This window comes from Centroberyx affinis, unplaced genomic scaffold (genome assembly GCF_046629955.1).
Source record: "Centroberyx affinis isolate AG114_WGS23_722 - 3 ecotype Tasmania unplaced genomic scaffold, CSIRO-AGI_Caff_v1 ptg000076l_1, whole genome shotgun sequence".
NCBI classification, from domain to species: Eukaryota; Metazoa; Chordata; class Actinopteri; order Beryciformes; family Berycidae; genus Centroberyx; species Centroberyx affinis.
The window spans coordinates 532,760-551,253 of NW_027278785.1; the positions used below are offsets into that span (position 1 = coordinate 532,760).

At 44.8% G+C, this 18,494-nt stretch overlaps 1 protein-coding gene across 2 annotated transcripts in view; it reads left to right on the top strand.

The window, feature by feature from the left end:
- The first annotated feature begins 33 nt into the window (after positions 1–33).
- Positions 34–18,494, top strand: part of ift80 (intraflagellar transport 80 homolog (Chlamydomonas)) — a 37,161-nt gene continuing 18,700 nt past the window's right edge. The window contains exons 1-8 of one of the 2 annotated variants that reach the window (XM_071521246.1): positions 34–243; positions 449–513; positions 820–1,041; positions 3,603–3,713; positions 3,903–3,971; positions 6,880–6,989; positions 8,525–8,614; positions 8,718–8,855. In XM_071521246.1, the coding sequence (XP_071377347.1) occupies positions 477–513; positions 820–1,041; positions 3,603–3,713; positions 3,903–3,971; positions 6,880–6,989; positions 8,525–8,614; positions 8,718–8,855 (777 nt within the window). In that variant the 5' untranslated portion in view covers positions 34–243; positions 449–476. Of the gene's footprint in view, positions 514–819; positions 1,042–3,602; positions 3,714–3,902; positions 3,972–6,879; positions 6,990–8,524; positions 8,615–8,717; positions 8,856–18,494 lie in introns of both variants that reach the window. The other variant, XM_071521235.1, reaches the window with a different exon arrangement.

Below are 18,494 nucleotides of genomic sequence, written 5' to 3' on the forward strand. Positions count from 1 at the left end.
CTAATGTTAGCTCAGATAATGTTAGCAATAAATGGCTGATGGGTAGGTTTGCTGTTTGCTGTTTTCACTGTTTCGATGGAGCAAAAACCATCCACGCACTGCTGGTTGCCGTGCATTGAAGTCTTCACCGATAGAGCGATGTCCGTTTTATCCAGAAAAGCAAGTTAACGTTAGCCTTCAGAGTACAACAAGTGTGTCTTGGGGACAACTGAGGACTCACACGTTAGCAACAGAGAGTGCCAGGTACCGTAGCAACGACAGACGCTTATTTCACCACAACAGCCAGAACATGCCAACAGCCACTGAGTCTGCGAGCTGCATTTCACATTTTCATGCTTGTACTCTTCTATATCGTTATCTTTTGTCTATCTAAGCGATGTTCGTTTGACAAAAGGAACTTCAGTCTTAGAGTTATTGTCACTAGGTGACTATTTTCATGTTCATCCAGGGATCGTCAACAGCAACAACCACCCACCATGAGATTGAAAACATCGCTGCTAAAGGAACCAAAACATATCCTTTTTATGCTCTCTTTATGTCCTTAGTTGTGAGCTTTACTGCTCAAATATGTAATATGTAGGTAGCACAATCTTTATTATTATTTGTTGTAGTAGTAGTATTGATTGGTTAGTTTTTATTGTTAGGCTTGACCTTTACTACATCAAATAAGATAAGATAAGATATAAATAAACTGGAATCAGTTCATCCATGTTTCAAATGACTATATTATGTTCATTGCAGAAGACACTGCGACAACCCACACACACATAACCAGGGATATAGTCACCTTTATCCATGTTTTCCTTAACACTAGACCACATAAGGAACTTGTGAGCTGTGTGGGCTGGACCACAGCAGATGAGTTGTACTCATGCAGTGAGGACCACCAGATCCTCAAGTGGAACCTGCTGACCAGTGAGACCAGTCTGGTTGTCAAACTGCAAGAGGACATCTACCCCATCGACCTACACTGGTTCCCCAAAACCGTGGGTGGCAAGAAGCAGACCCAGGCTGAGATCTTTGTCCTCACCAGCACTGATGGCAAGTCTACAAAATCACCAACTGGCCAGTGGGCTGCAGGGCTTGGTTTCTGTGGTCACTCATGGCTACAGTAGTTCATAGTTTTGTTTCACAACTTGTTCACTCAGTGAACAGCTACAAGACAAGGATCAATGATTGTTATTCAGTCATATTTAGACAAGGAGATCAAATTTGTTTAATAACACACTTTGTTGATAGAGGGGAGAAAATACTATATGTTAGCAAAACATAAGAACTGCTTAAGGCCATCAGATTCTGGGAACCTCAGTCTGGTATTGATAACGATTAGGAGGACGCTGTTTTACTTGATCATAAGCAGAATGAGTCAACAACTAAGGAGATTTTAATTTTACTTTGTTTCAAATGATCTTGTTCTGAAAAGGATCTCTTCTATCTTCTTGAGATAAATAATGTTGATTTTCATGGTGCCCAACACCTTGAGGAAAAGGACTCGTGCATCACAGTGCAGAATGATTCAGTCTCTGCTCTAGCTTTCATTAAGTGTTATCTGCTATCAAATCAGAAAAAGTGGATTTCAGTTTTGCCTTAGTTTATTACAGTGGTATTACACTTGGTAGCACAGTCTGTGTAAAGTGTGTCTGTATGACCTGTAGTGGCTTTTGGTCCTATATCAGATATATACACACAGAATGTGGATGTACTGTGATGGCAGGCGACGTGTGGTCACAACACTAATGGCAGTGTAGGGTTGCATAAACACACCCACAAACTGAAGCAGCAATTTTCCCTGGCAGACCAGGGAGTAGTGAAAACTCTGTTACCATTCACTTTTGCAACTTTCTACTGGTTCATGCCTTGTTATAGTTATACAAATATCAGAAACGCCCTTATTTCTGCCGTAGTTACAAAATTCATTATTGTTTTCTCTTGTTGAGAGACAATACCAGGGCAATTGCACAAAAATATTCCTATTGATATCAATATCCACTGGAAATTGTTTTTCTGGTTTCTGTGCCAGTTGTTTAACATTTTTACAAATATATCAGATCATTAAACAGAAAGCAATCAACCACAGAAGTATAGTTATATTGGGTGGGAGGAATCTATAGTAACTTTGTGGCTTTCCCTAACCTCACTTGATTAGTGGGCCTTCCCTTCTCTGGGCCAGCATATTAAATCTGTGTTTGGTTCCTTGTATTGACAGACATATAGCACATATGCAGTTTGACTGTTTTTTTTTTTTTTAATTATTATTAGAAACATAGAGTGAAAAAGAAGATTTGGTGTAACGCTGTTCAGTCCTATTTTCTGCCTCTGCTCCCAAAAGTAAATATTGAACAACTGGATGCAATAATACAAATTATCTTTCTCTAATTAATTAAGCTGCTTTAGGTGTATGTATGTGTAGGTGTATTCAATTATTTCCCCTGCTGCTTATGGTACGTAATTTGCCAGTCCACTGGAGGGGAGTTTGTGTGGAATGAAACTACAAATGTTCAAACTAGACATAAAGCATATCATTGGGGCTACTGTTCGTAACAGCAGTCCGTCTCTCTGTCTCTCTTTTTGTTGATTGCTTTAGAATGTGTCATCACAACTAATTTTACAGCGATGTATTGACAAGAAAATTATATATAATAATATAAATTAAATTACTTTAAATAGAATTAAAAAATAAATACTCATAAATATGCATATATGAATTTGATAAGCAAACACCTGCAAATAAGCAAACAAACAAATCAGCACACAAAAGCAATAGATGAGTGATTGGTAGATTAAGTACAAACACATGCTTGCTTACATTGGAGATAGTTTTACTATGGTCTTTAATGGCTGCATATGTGATAGAAATTATGTTTTTAAAAGCCTATTTTCATTCTAAAGTGTCCTTTAATACAGCCAGACATAGTTGTTGTACTCACTACCTGCTTTCCTGGATCGGTGACATTCATTTTTGTTGAGACGTCCAAATATAGAAATGGGAAAGAGCAGCAGCATGCTGATTTGAAGTTTTAGGCAACCAGAAATTACATAGAGCATTTTGATTTTTTTAATACGCACTGCCACAAAGTATATGGTTGGCTAGTGTCTTCAATAACTGTCTCCATGCCTGATCGCTCTTCGTGTCTAGCAGATAGGAAATTGCTTTAATTCAAGCAACAGAAGGCCGTTTGCTTTCACTCTTCCGCTTTGTGTTAGAAGACGTTTGTAATTTAGCTAGGAGAAGAAAATATGGCTTTGTAATTGTACCTTAGGGGATTAATAATTATTAACCTTTTACATTTATTTATAGTGTCAGATTCTGATATTTTTCAAGCTTTAGCACAACTTTTCTCCTTACTAGTGTTTTGGATTGCATGTTGTAGAAACCTTTTGTCTATATTTGGCCTCTCTGCTTCACCTATGGACCTGAATAAACGTGTGGTCTCTGTTGCCAGTATATCAGTCGGCATCCACTTAGTACCTGGTGAATTACAACAGACACTGCTGTTCTTCAATGATAGACCGTAACTCTTACCCTGCCCCACCCCACTACCGCAACCTAGGCCTAGACCATGGGCTTGCCTTATAGCGAGCTTTCTTTTGTGGCTGTTCAGGGAAGTTCCACCTGGCCTCCAAGACGGGGCGCATTGAGAAGAGTGTGGAGGCGCACAAAGGAGCTGTTCTGGCTGGGAGATGGAACTATGATGGGACTGCTCTGATCACAGGTAAAGATGACAGGACACACACACACACACACACACAGTCTCTGTATATCTTCATCTACTCATTTACTACTTCATTTACTCTATGTTAATCTATACATAACGTTGAATTTAATTTTAGAATTTTGTGGATTAGACATGTGTATTTATTGCTTTATGACCTGAAGTCCATTTTGTGCTTTACTTTTTTAGCCGGAGAGGATGGGCAGATCAAGATCTGGTCCAAAAGTGGTATGCTGCGCTCAACACTAGCCCACCAAGGTAAGGCTAGAGACTGTTAAGAACGTAGCTTTCACTCCTTGGCTCAATTTAATCTAAATACGTGTCTATTTCCTTTCAAACGTTCTGGACCGCTGTCCATAATTATATATGATCACTAAACCAAGCATTTATTAACAAAGTAGAGCTTACTCATTTGTTCCGCACTCAACCACTGCCCTCTAGTGTGATTAACACAATAATGGCTGCTGGTGTTGCATACAGTAGAGCAGCAGTTGATGTGCTAGATATGTGGTCGAGGTAATAGATGCGGGTGTGTGCTCGTGTACACTCGTGCTTATCTTCAGCTCAAGTGTCATAAGTAATTTGGCGTGGCAGTGTGGCGTAGTGACTGGGGAGATGACTCCTCAACTACGGGAACCGGGTTCAAGTCCCCATGTCGACAGACATCCGACCTACTGAAGTGTCCTTAAGCAAGACAGCTCCAGGGCTGCAAGGGGGCAAGCGTAAAATGAAATTGCTTGCAAGGATCAATTAAGTATTGCATTATTAATACTTGTATGATTAGCAGTGACATATTAGGTTTAGTAAGTATGCACTTGCAGGTGCACACACACACACAAACAGGCCTACATCTGTCTGCAAAGTGGCCACAAAGTTTATTACCCATGTCACCCTCTAAATATGAATATTGATCTCACATATGCTTTGATTTACAGTGTGAGAAGGAGCTGATCTGAGTTTTAGAAGGGGACAGTTTTTAACAGGTCACAACCATGAAGCCGGCTGCAGCCACGTGAAGCCAGTCTCTGACCAACCAGCAGGCACACATTTAGTAAACACAAGGCAACACACAGCCACCAATTACAGTCTCTCTCTCTCTCTCTCTCTTTCTCTCTCTCTCTCTCTCCCCCCCCCTCTCTTTTTCTCTCTCTTTCTTTCTCTCTTTCTCTCACTCTCTATCTCTATCCCTCTCTCCCTCTTTCTCTCTCTCTCTCTCTCTCTCTGTCTCTCTCTCTCTCTCTCTCTCTCACTCTCTCCCTCCCTCTCCCTTTCTCTCACACACACATGCACACCATTTTTCATTTTTGGCCCCTCCGGCTGAAAGAGCACCTCTTTGGATAAAAAGGACAGAATGAGAGAGTGGGGTGAGAAAAATAGCAAGAGCTAGAGACCTGATGAGAGGCAAAAGGACTAGGCATGCTGGACTACAATCTTATTCATGTGTATTCAGGGAGCCCTACGGTGCCATGACACACAAGTTTCCCTCCTCACTGGGCTCCTGGTTGAGGCCAAGCTCAGAATAACCACCCTGGAGATGGGCTGTGTAACTCTGCTGTTACACAAGGTCCCAGATGGCATGCAACTTGGAACAACAAAAGTATAGGCATAATAAGGTCTTCCAGCTCACATTTTGTTCGATTTCATTCTTTTGACTTTCATTCAGCATTTGTAATAATATAATGTTTTCTTTATGAAAGTGTGTGTGTGATTGTTGCATGCATGAGTGTGTGCCACACATGTACGTGTGTCTGACTCTGAAAGATTCGGCTTTGTGTTTAGGCTGCCTTTTTAGTCAAGCCAGATAATTTAAAATGACAATGAGGGAGGAAATGTTTTCTCTCCCCTTGGCTGTGTGTGTGTGTGTTGGGCCTATTAGGATGTAATGCTGCTCAATACAACCAAAAGTAGAGTCACCGCTCCAGTTCCATTTTTTTTATTAAAAGCGCCATAAAGTTTCAAAGGTTTATAGGAGTGGAGTTTTATTAAAAGCCATAAAAAAAGACTCCTAATGATACATTTCTCTGTCCAGCAGTTGCATTACAGATGGCTTACTTATTAATTGATTCATTGTGCTGTAAATGTTTCTTCTCAGTAGTGGGACAGAAAAAAAAGATGGGGGAGGGGGGTGAAAGTTGGCTTCTTGGGAAATAGATGGCACACCCCTGCTGAATGACTGGTGCTGTGGAAAACCTGGCAGGGGAAAGAGCAATTCGGCAACAGTACGTAGGAACATTTTCCCTCAGCTGGCTGTTTGGAGAATGAGCTGCTGGGTGGTGGGCTGCTGAACAGACCTACACATTTGTAGAACACCTGGAGACTGTACCGGTGCCACAGAGCAGGCGTGGACACATCATCCCCACATGGGACTCAGATCAGTGCAGGTGTTGCTTATCTTCAGAGCCCTCAAGTACATGCATATACACACACGCACACACACAACAGGAAGAGTCACAGGTATGGCTGCGGGCCGCCGTCGTGTTCTTGAATACCATGCCCCATTTTGAGAGAGAGAGAAAGAGAGAGAGAGCGAACTTAGCAGAGGTTGGAAGTGAGTGAGAGGGAGGAGAGAGGAACTTGTCTCAACCCCTCTCATTGCCTTTGTCAGCTTTAGATCATGTGACCTCTTGGCATTTGTGAGAAACCACATGCACCTGGAGTGGGGTTAAATGTCAGGCCCCCTCCCCTCCACACGCATACCCTCAACCCAACACACACACACACACACACACACATTCTCTCTACCGCACGTACACACACACACACACACACACTTTAGCCCATAGAGTTTAGGCAGGTTTGCTCAGCTGGTAGTTTGCTGGATGCCTGCAAGCTAAGTGCCATTCCATAGGCTGAATGAGGTGAGTTCTCTAAGGGAACATGACACTTTCTGAGAGGAGAAATTAGTGCTGCTGTATCCTCAAGCCATTGTTCACACCAACTCTCTGTGTGTATGTGGCAGAGAGGGAGAAATTCACACACACACACGCACAATTAATTCACATTTCTCTGATTAGTATGGCCTCAAACCAGAGTCAAACCACTATATACTAATTTAATTAAATGATCTGCTAAAGCCTACCAGTTGATCTTAGATTGAGAATAATTGGCTTTGTGTGTGTGCGTGTGTGTGTGTGTGTACGTGTACGTGTGTGTGTGTGTCTTCCAGGGTCTCCTGTGTATTCTGTGGCCTGGGGCCCAGACTCAGACAGAATCCTCTACACATCAGGTAGACAGCTGATCATCAAACCCCTGCAGCCCAGCGCTAAAGTCATACAGGTACAGTAGTGTGTGTGTGTTTGTGTGTGTGTTTTGGTGGTTGTCTGTTTTGAGAGATAAAAAAAAGGCATAGTTTTGAGATATGACTTTGACAAACAAGGTAAGTTGTACTTGCTGGTGTCTGTCACAAATACAAAAATCCGCTATCCTGAAGTCCCCTCTCCATTTGTATTTGCAGTTGTCTTGTGCTTCCCCAAGCCCCTTTTTTCAGTTTTTTTCATCTATTCCATTAATTCTCCAATGAACTGTTTTCTGTTGTCTGTGTGTTCTCCTTTCATTATCTTTTTATCTTGTGTGTTCATTTTGCTTGTAATTTGCTCTATCCACAGGGCCTCTCAAGGCCTATTGCCTCTTGCCAGATCTTCATTGTAAATTAAAACTTGCTCTTCATCAACCTGCATTGCTACATAGAGGCTAAATTAAAGGAAAAACTGCTCAATAGATCCGTATGTGTGTGAGTGCTTCCGCATTAAGAAAGGGTGCGGGACTGAAGACCTTGCACACCAGTTAGTATTTTTCTTGTTCATGTATACATTTGTTTATTGTTCTTCTTGGAGCTGAATAGCGCCTGGGACCTTGAATAAACACTGGAGGGTTTAATGTGCGCCTTCTCACCCCCTTGCTCCCTCGCAGCTATTACCACACTTGCACACACACACACACACACACACACACACACACACACACACACACACATGCACTCCAACTCCATCACCTCTCCCTGAGAAACAGCTTCGTGAGGAGGAGCCCCCACTACAACCTCTGTGACCTCTGCAACCCACGACACACACACACACACACACACTCCAACTCCATCACCTCTCCCTGAGAAACAGCTTCGTGAAGAGGAGCCCCCCACTACAACCTCCGCAACCCCCGACACACACACACACACACACACACACACACACACATTTCCCTTGGGCCCAGGGAGGGAGCAAGAAGGGTACAAAAAATAGAGGAGTGTAGGCATGTAGAGAGAGTGGGAACAAGATAGGAGCGTAGCTAAGCTAAGGCTGGTGACAGGCTCTCTGCTCTGTGTTAATGTAGTCGTCTAATGGCTCGGACTAATTGGAACCAGCATCCAGGGCGTGGCCTTGTGAGGTCGCCATAGGGACAGGAGTCGGACACACCCTTTTTTTTTTTTTACCTCTCACGACCCAAAGACAGATTCCCATTAAAACACCAGCACTAATAATGGAGAGAGTTCACTCTCTCTCTGTTAAGGTTAATATTAAACAATTGATGAATGCGTAGCAATGTTTAATAAATGCCAGGCTTAAATTACAGGCACATCGTATAGCTCTCCCATTCCATCTGGAGTCTTTTTTGCTCATCGTGACAGTTTCTCTCTGTTGTGGTCTTCTAATAAAATACTTGGAGGAATTCATTATAGCTCTCTGCCACTTCTGTGATCAAGACAGTGGTCACGACAAAGGAGAGAAGTTATGTATGGACTATATACAGTAGCATTGGCATAAGCATCATCTCTCATCTCTCTCTCTCTGTCGCTCTCTCTCTCTCTCTCTCTCCAGTGGAAGGCTCATGATGGGGTCATTTTGAAGGTGGACTGGAATTCCGTCAATGACCTCATACTGTCAGGTGGAGAAGACTGTAAATACAAGGTGAGTCAGTGTTTGAGTATATGCCTACTTCTGGACCTGTTGAGGTGTGTTGAATTATTTTATTTTTGTACCTTTCTGTCTCTCCCCTGACCTCCCTCCCCAGGTGTGGGACAGCTATGGGCGTCTGCTTTACTCCTCGGCGTCTCACGACTACCCAGTCACCTCTTTGTCCTGGGCTCCGGACGGAGAGCTGTTTGCCATGGGCTCCTTCAACACCCTACGCCTCTGTGACAAGACTGGGGTAAGGAAAGCCCTTTTAACCCCCGTCAGCACCCGCATTTTTCAGTTGTTTTCTCCCGTTAAAGCCTCACAGTAATCCCTCACAACAGAATGTTAATTAAAAGATTCTGTCACCACAAGGTGCTTTCAGCAATTAGCTTCTGCTGAAACTCCAAAATTTCCTTGACAATTCACAGTTGAGAAGGGGAAGCGCTTCCTTCCCTGCTAAACACTACAGCATACAACAACAGGATGTTGTGATCAAAGAAGAGTCTGAGTCTGAAAGATTTTGCAAACTTTGAAATGAAAATAATTGGGAGATAAAATGTTGAGTTTTTAGGTTCTTGGGAAGAGTACCTCTAGGCTCTGCGAGTTTGTTGGGTCATTGGTTTGTTTGTGCATAATCCTTTTTGCAGTGAGCAGTGCTTAGGGGAATTACTATATGTTCTCTTTAGGCCACGCGGAGCCCTAAAAGCTCTGCAAAAGGGAAATGCAGTGTGCGCTCGAACACCAGGCAGTATGATAAAAGTCAAACTGGCATGAGCCAGCTCTAGGTAGGTGAACGTTTGGTCAGTTGTTGCACAACAGCAAAGGAAGAATATGATTGATTAAGCAACAGCTTATCAATCACCTGCCAAATGCCGCTCTTCTACTGAGAAAAGTATCATCACAGATAGCAGCCCTCAGTCTAATACCCCTTTCACACACACAACCCGTGAATATTAAAGTATGCTGATCCAGGTTTACCCTGTGTCACAGGTAATTTACTTCAAGCCTCATACACTGGAATATCTTACAGACTGTCGCCTTATAACATCATCAAAAGCAAGTGTGTTTACATTCTGAGTTCAACATGGCGAACGACATGGCACTGCAGCCACGGATTGACACAGCTTAAGTACTTCCACACCAAGTGAAGCAGAGTTTGACCGGTTCTCAACCCTGATCTTAATCGGTGTCATTTTCCAGGGTCAATAGACCAGGGTCGAGCCTTTCACACTGATGGCCGACCCGTGTATTTCCCACATCACTAGTCCAATGTGAAATGGGTACAAGCCACTACCTGCCACTGCTTGGGCCTAGAGCCTCCAATCAATACGAATGTGTTGTGGATGGAAGCGCAAAACTATCACGTGGTAAAAATAAAATAATTATGGAATTCCTCTTAGCTGCTGAAGTGACAGTTTGGAGAAGCAGTGTGAATTCTATTTTAAGCAATGGTCGCTGAACAGCTTTGCAGCAGCTACATAATAGAGTTTGGGAGTCCATGTGCTTTCCACAAAGCATGAGTTTCTATTTTGTGTGTTTTTATTTGTGTATTCTCATCTACCAATATAACATCTACGCTTTACAGTCGGCCAAGGCAATTTGCCAGGAACATATTTGTAGTACACTGTAAACTATTCCAGTGCAGTATGGTTTATATTGTATAGTTCACTACAGACCGTGGACCTTCTATACGTTGCTCTAGATGTCTCTGTAAACCACATTAGGCCACATGCCACATGTTCTTATTACCTAGTGCTGATGGTAACTGGAGTTGTAATGAGAGGGGAAATGAGAGAATGATGGATGGTAATTGTTGTTTTATTATTGCTGAACGTTTGGCCAGAAACAATATTGCTGGGTCCCTGCTCTGCCCTGATGGGACGTTAAAGGCTCTTGTTGAGTTTACGTGGAGATGTCAGTGTATTGCTCTATCAAACCTGTTGTAATGAAAACAAACAGCCAGGGCTGGGCTCTTCTGTACTGATCACCAGGCATTTCATGCTCCATTTTGATCTAATTAGGATCAAATGGCGTTTTTTTTCTGGAGCACTAAAACAAATGGGCTGGAGAGAGGACTGAGCCAACACAGATGTCTACTGCAGAAGGGTAAGGTGTCTGTGTGTGCGGGGGGGGGGATTAATATAAATGTATAAAGTATGACTGTCCAAAGGGGTACAGGGAAGGTCACTTTTCCTTTGTATTTATTTTTACTTTTTGTTTTTCCGAACCAGGGATTACAGTAGCTTTTGGCCTGAAAAATTGCCATATTGTAGAACAAGTTGTGAACTAATGGAGTCGGTCAAATGAAGCCAGCTTTTATCCATTTTCTCGGTGTAAACACAAACAAAAAGCAGACATAATTGAATCCAACTTTCTCCTTTATTTTTTGTAATGACCTGAATCACCTTAAGTCCCTCTGTTATGGGTTTGTTTACGTGGTTGGTTTGTTCCATTGTTCGTCATTGCACCACTTGCTTTGCTGTGGTGTGGTGTGGTTAAGGCGGCGTGATGATGGTGGTGATGATGATGATGATGATGTGCTGCCCTGCTCTAACTGGGGGAAGGGTATGTTTGCCTTCTCCTCCCTAAGCCCTCAGAGACAGTGTATACTGTAGCGTGGCGTGGGAGGCTTGCTCAAGAAGAGGAGGGGAAAAAAGAGAAACAAAGGGAGTGGAGAGAAAGAAAATCCCTCTCAAAGGTCACTCCATCTAACTCTCTTTCTATGTGTGAATTCTCTCCTCTCACACAAGATTGGAGAAAGTAGTATTTGCAAACATATGCTCACTCACTGTATTGTAATTGCTGTAATATCACTGTGCATTTGTGCGCACACACACACACACATACACACACACACACACACACACACACACACACACACACACACACACAGACAGAGGCCAATAACCAATTACAATGTCCTGCCTGTGTTGGTGCTGTGGTGTGATTGCGGTGCAGTAAGGGTTAAGCAGTGCGAAGAGTCTTTGCAGTTACTAGCGTGACTAATGGGAAGGAGTTTCATTCTGTATCTGCTACAATGAAACCTTGCACTTTAACGTACTGCTGCTGGCTCAGCAGGATCAGTCCCGCGCATTTAACCCCTTCACCTCCCGTCCAGCTCGGCTCTCCTCTCCCCCTAAACTCTCAACTGTCTCCTCCTCCTCCTCCTTTCTTTTCCCCTCCTCTCCTCCTTTTCTCCCTCCACACACCACAGGACAGATGTAGTGCATTGCCCCCCTCATTATCACCATGGAGGGAGGGGGAACGCATGTGTGACACACACGCACACACACACACACACACACACACAGAGTTTAGATAGAGGCAAAAGTTTATAAGCAAGTACACACACAGAAGTGTTAGGGACTACTCTTGCAGGGCCAGCAAGTCCACCCATTTAGTTTTTCCTATTCGCCTCATGTATCAACATTTAATTATTATTAGATTATTATGCTATTATTAGTATTAATATATGTTTAATTATTTGGTCAGTTTGGAGTTGGTGTGTGTGGGAGGCACTTTTTCCCTATACAGGAGCTATAGTAGGATACAAGACACAAAGAGGTTCACTGTCCCTTTTACAAGATTTGGGAGACACAATAAGTCAGTGTCTGTATCTGTGCCTGCCTTAGAGTATGCATGTGCCCACATGCCTGTGTGTGTGTGTGTGTGTGTGTGTGTGTGTGAGCATGGCCGTGCAAATGTGCCTGCGAGACAGCAGTCTATTTACGAGGCGCTGCAGCTGGTGTCTAGCGTCTGGACCCTGTCACGATCCCTGACACTGTGTCACTGGCTAACAAGTGGGACTCATTGTGCCAGGCTAGCGCTCTCTTGCTTTTTCTCCTCCCCTTTTTCCCCTCTTCCCCCCTTTTCTCCCCCTTCTCTCCCATGCGCTTGTTTTTTCTCTCCCCACTGTACATCCGTGCTCACATGCATAAAATGTAACAGCAGTTTAGTGTTGCTGTTTTTGATTCCATTACAGTGAATCTTAAGACTTTTTTTCACATTTTCTCAGGTTGCATGAGAAATCCCATCACTATAATGTAACATAAGTTCCACAGATTTTCTTTGAACAACATTAATCAATTCTGTTTGTGGTACTCCACGAAGAGGAACTTCTCTTTTCGCTTAGTGTCGGGTCAGCTACAGAGCAGCGCCCCTGGAGCTGATAGCTATTCAGTGTCTTGCTCAAGGACACTTCAGCAGGGCGGATGCTTGGTGTCATGAGGGCTTAAACTTGGCTTTCTGGTTCAAGGACATAGTCCTTAATCACTTCTCCACCCTTCTGCCTGGTTTGATGCTCATTCAGGACAGACCCAGTCCTAATTGAACTCAATGATGACGCTTCCCCCGCCTCTCCTGGTCTGCTTTGGCTGAGGTCTGACTGAAGACGTGGCTGAGCTTAGCCCTGGCCCAGTCCAGCTTCCCTCCACTCTGCGAGCTATAAACCAATGTAAAGCTCCTCTCCTCTCCCATCCTCTGCTCTCCACTCCTCTCCTCTGTAGAAGGCTATACTTATCCACAGCCTTGTTAGGATGGTCAGATGTTTACATGTTAGCCTCAGGCTGCTATTTACCCATTTACTTTACCTCAGCTCAAACAGCCCTGTCATAAGTAATGACATGAAGACAAAAATTTCTCCCTCGTAAGAGTGTACGTGCGTGCAGTTTTCCCTCCACAGTGGAACTGGAAATTCTGATTCCTCTTCTCTGCTAACATCTGTCACCCTCTCAGAGTATTGGGAGATGAGTCGTCATAAATCCTCTGTCAAATTGATAGCTCATAATGGCAGTGCTGTTCTGAAGAGTATGGTTTGTGAATACGTGTAAAACCACTGGTATCTACTGGTGGAATCTGCCTGTTATTTCACAAAACAGCCAAAACGGCCCTCAATCATTGCAATCGATGATTTATCATCTCCGACTGTGATTTTCTCCTAGCTCCACTGTGTTGGTTTGTGACTCTGGAATCTGATGTTGGCGAATGAAAAATGCTGCCTCCCCCCTTATCTGTCCCATCCATCTAGAGTACTTTGTGCCAGTACTCTGGTCTAACAGCCATGCTGTATTTGAGTGGGTGATTGATCTTCATCAGTTTCCTCCTAATTACCTCTCTGTCTGTGCGCACCCTTTCCCTCTTGAGGGGGGGGATTTATGCTTTCTCCCTTGTTGAGGATTAGTCCCTCTCCCTTTTTCTTCTTTTGGGTGTACATGCCCCCTCCTCCCTGTGTCAGGGTGTGTTGGTCTACCTCCTTCTTATCAGTGCCCCCCCCCCCAACACACACACACACACACTTCTGCTTCTTCCCTTCAGGGTGAGTTTGGTTCCCTCTCCTTCCTCCCTCCCTCCAGGTTGAACTTGGCTCCTGCCTACCTCCCTCTTCTGTGGGAGGGGGGGGGGGGGGGGCTTCCCTCAGGGTCTTTGTGAGCCTTGCTCAGCATCGCTCCTCTGGGAATGGGATCATGTCCAGCTGGAATCACCATCTCTCTCTCTCTCTCTCTCTCTCTCTCTCTCTCTCTCTCTCTCTCTCTCTCTCTCTCTCTCTCTCTCTCTCTCTCTCTCTCTCTCTCTCTCTCTCTCTCTCTCTCTCTCTCTCTCTCTCTCTGTCTCTTTCTGTCTCCTTCCCTCCCTCCTTCCTTTGCAGGCTCCGTCTCTATAGGATCTTTGTCTGCTGTCCTTATAGCTGCTAACCAGTATTGACTCTTATGGAGCGACTATCGCTCCTGACTGTCCATTAGCCTACCAGTGGTCAATCTTCTTCCTTTCTTCCTTTCTTAGCAGTAGTGTCTGGTCTTCTGTGCCATGCCAACGTCTCCCTCCCTAACAGACTAAGTTCAGGCCTCCTCCTGTCTTCCCAAAGAGTCTATCTTTTTTTCCCCCCTTTACCTTTAAGGAGCCTATACCCAGGCCTGGGCTGGCAGTTAGCTGCCAACCCCTGGCCGGCCAACATCTGGAAACTACCGCTGCTGGAAGGGAATAAAACGTCCGAGAGTTCTGGTCCTGATCCTGAACCACTGTTAGTGGAGCGTGAAAAGGCCAGAGAAACCATTGTAGATTTATTAGGCTGCACGCCTTTATCTGTTTTCATCACATGAGAAGGGGACGGTTAGTACAGTACGGCGCAGATGGAGAAAAATGTCACTGCAAAGGAAGGGAAAAGGCTGCAGGAGTGGGAGAGTGAGAGAGAGAGAGAGAGAGGATGGGGGGTGGAAAAACAGCAGATGTGGAGGGGTTTACACAGGAGAGAGGGGAGAATGACGAAGAGTAAGTCAGAGAGTGAAAGAATCGGCATAAGTTTAATGAGAGAAAGACCATGTGCGCATGAGAAATAGATAGTGACTAAGTGACTGAAAATGGAGAAAGTAAGTTTGGGAAAGAGTGTGTGTGTGAGGAGAGAGAGAGAGAGAGAGCAAGAGTGAGGGAGCATTGTCAAACAAAGAGAGTCCTGAGTCAGCAGCAGAGCAGTTTTCTCCCCAGGCAACTGGGCAGGGCTACTCCTCTCTCCCTCTCTCTCTCTCTCTCTCTCTCTCTCTCTGTCTCTCTCTCTCTCTCTCTCTCTCTCTCTCTCTCTCTCTCTCTCTCTCTCTCTCTCTCTCTTTCGCTCTCTCGCAGTCTCTCTGTCTCTCTCTCTCTCTTTCACTATACCCCTCCCTGCCCTACTAGATGTGCGCTTTTGCTTGCTATTTCTTGCTCTCTGCTCTCCTCCTTACTTTCTGTTGTTCTCTTACTGTTACAAACTATTGCCTGCCTTTAGTAAGCCTGCACCCTCTGTACGGTGTGAGCTGCAGTGGTAGTAAGAGAGTGTAAGTTCTGAAAAGGGCACTCTCACCCATCAAAGTTCTCTTCTTCCACACCTTCTCCCTCTTGTTTTCATATGAACAATTTTTACTTACTCCTTTTAACACGTGTCAGTGAGGCTGGCAGGCGGGTTGAGGCCAAGCCCACAGTGTGTGAACAGTGTGAAACGGTGTAGGATGCTGTACACACACATCCACACACCAAGCTTCATCTATCATCCCAAAGAGTTCAGAAGGTTCCCTACTAGAATGTGATGATAACGGTGTCTCCTTTGTATTGTAGGCCCTTCGTGCTGACCAGGTTTTGGTTTTCTTTATTTTCTGGACTTATTCTGGCACGGTCTGTGGAACAGTGTATGCTAAGGTCCTTCTTGCAGATGATTGACCCCACTTTTATAGTGCATGCGCGTGTGAGTGCATACACGTGTGTGTGTGTGTGTGTGTGTGTGTGTGTGCGCCTGTGCCTGTGTGCGTAAAGTGGGTTAGAGTAAGAGGCACTTGTTGACATGGTATTACTTTTACACCTCTCCAGAGTTCGGCTAAAGGCTTGCCTTGTTGGAAACCAAAAAGGAGGGGAGCATGAAAAAGAGCTGAGAAAAGAGAGAGGGGGTGGGGTGGGGGGGGGGGGTCGGGTGACGGCAGAGAAGTGTAGTGTGGAACTGTCCAATATATCCTGTAAAGTTGGCCCAGGGAGTGAGGCTGGGAGGTTTGGTCTCTCCATAAAAGACGGTGGTTTCTGTTTCCCTCAAGTCTCTCTCTCTCCACTCGAGTCCCTCTGCCTCTTTTTTTTACTTCTCCACCCCTCCCTCCCCCCATGGCTGGAGTGAGTGTATGATAGTGAGACAGTGCCCTGTCAGCCCCTCTGGCAGAGTCATCACTCCCCGCAGCACTAAATCACTACCTCCACTCACTAGACAAACATGTCACACTCACAGAGAGAGAGGGAGAGAGAGAGAGAGAGAGAGAGAGGGAGGAGGGAGGAGATGGTGTAAGGAGTGCGGGTGATACTGAGTGAGGAAGGCAGGGAGCAAGCAAAAAGGCTTCAGCGGGACAGAAAGCTGGTTGAGGAGGAGGTCAGAGGAGGTGAGGTCTGTTTACAGGGAGGTGACTGGGAGCTCAATAGGCATTAGCTAATTTAAATACAATGAAACACCACCACACACATGCACACAAAGCTTCTGAATACACAAAAGCAGAGCATGTGTGTTAATGGCGTATCACAGCTCAGCTTGTGGTGACGAGCTTCACTGCCAACCCAAAGTTCATTAAGGCCTGGAGGCTATGGACGTCCAGAAACGGATGATTTGAAAGGGTTAATGTTTGGCTGCTCCCCAGGGTTCCTCCCCTGTTCTGTTGGCTTCCATGTGGATCAGAGTAGTGCTTCATTTTGACAATGACTAATTTATTGACTGATTCCCCCATTTGGCATAATTTGTATACACAGAGAAGTAATGGGCCTGTCATCACATGTGTGTGTGTCCATGTTAATGTGTGTGCATTGCTATGTGTATACCTGTGTTTGCTTAGGCTCTATGAAACCTGTATTCATGTGCCTATATAGTTCACATTATAGAAGGAAAGCCAAGGTGTTGGGCTGGAGCTTAGACCTACAGTAACCTGTTAAGTTCAGACATCCAACCAGCTGTTATCAACAGATATTACATTAAGCCATCGGAGAACAGTTTAGTAGGGTGCTCCGCAGTGCTGTCCAAAATAAACTGTGTGCCTCTGTACTGTGGAATCCCATAGATGATTCATTCATTCTCCATGCCGCTTGTGCCTATTAAGGGTCAGGTCAGGCTGGAGCCTATCCCAACATGCATTGGGCGGAAGGCAGGGAAACACCCTGGACAGGTAGCCAGTCCATCACAGGGCGAACACTTAGACTGACCACTCGTACTCATATTCACACAGAGTCTCCAATTTACTTTTATGTCTTTGGAGTGGACACAGGGAGAACATGCAAAATCCACACAGTAAGGACCAGGGCTGAGATTAGAGACAGAGGATTGTGGAGGCTTAATGGCCAAATTTTCCAGCCCCCTCAACCTATGTATAGGCTTTTGGATGAACTAAATCTGCCGTCCCTGGTCAAGTGGTCTGGTATGTTCTAGACCTACTGTCAGTGGTGTTCTAGACCCATTGTAGTCCAATGGGTCTTATGTATTGTGCCCTGTGTAGCATGCCACAGCATAGGCCTAGCCAAATACCCAAATTCTTAGTGATTTTGTGTGTGTGTGTGTGTGTGTGTTTGCAAGCGCGCATGTGTGCATGGTTGGTGCTAATAGAATTCTGCTGGCCAGCTCACAGCTGTGTCCTGCTGATGAGTCCCAGGAGGCCCCAGCATGTGTCTATGGTTACTGTGTTGAGGCTCCAGCATGAAACCATGTGTAGATCATTACTTCTCTCGCACTCTCTTTCTCTCTCTCTCTCTCTCTCTCCCTCTCTCTCTCTCTCTCTCTCTCGTTCGCTCTCGCGCACTTTTGCTATCTCCTGCGCCCTCTTCTCTCTCTCTCTCTCTCTCTCTCTCTCTCTCTCTCTCTCTCTCTCTCTCTCTCTCTCTCTCTCTCTCTCTCTCTCTCTCTCTCTCTCTCTCTCTCTCTCTCTCTCTCTCTCTCTCTCTCTCCCTCCCTCTCTCTCCATTTCCCTACTCCCTGTCAAAGCTCTAACTTGTGCCACTCTACACTCGCCCCAGGCCCAGGCTCTGTATCTATCTAGCCCAGCCAACTGGGTATTGCAATGCAGAGATTTGCAGAGCTCCTTTCACCGGCCTATGTTTAGAAACAAGCTTATAGCTATAGCTATTGTGTGTTATTGCAGAGACAGGGAATGAGAATGGTTTATTGTGCAGCATGTAGGGAAGAAACTGTGTCTGTATGCGGACGAGTTCACTTGTATTGGGTACTTTATTTTAACAATCTGAAATGTACAATGTGATATGTCATGGGCCATAAGGGCGTAGTGCTACGAGGAAATAAGGTTTCACTCCAGGCTCATCTTGCATGCTGTAATAGAGGCTATACTCCCTGATGTGTGTATATACATACACACACATACACATGCACACACACACACACACACACACACACACACAC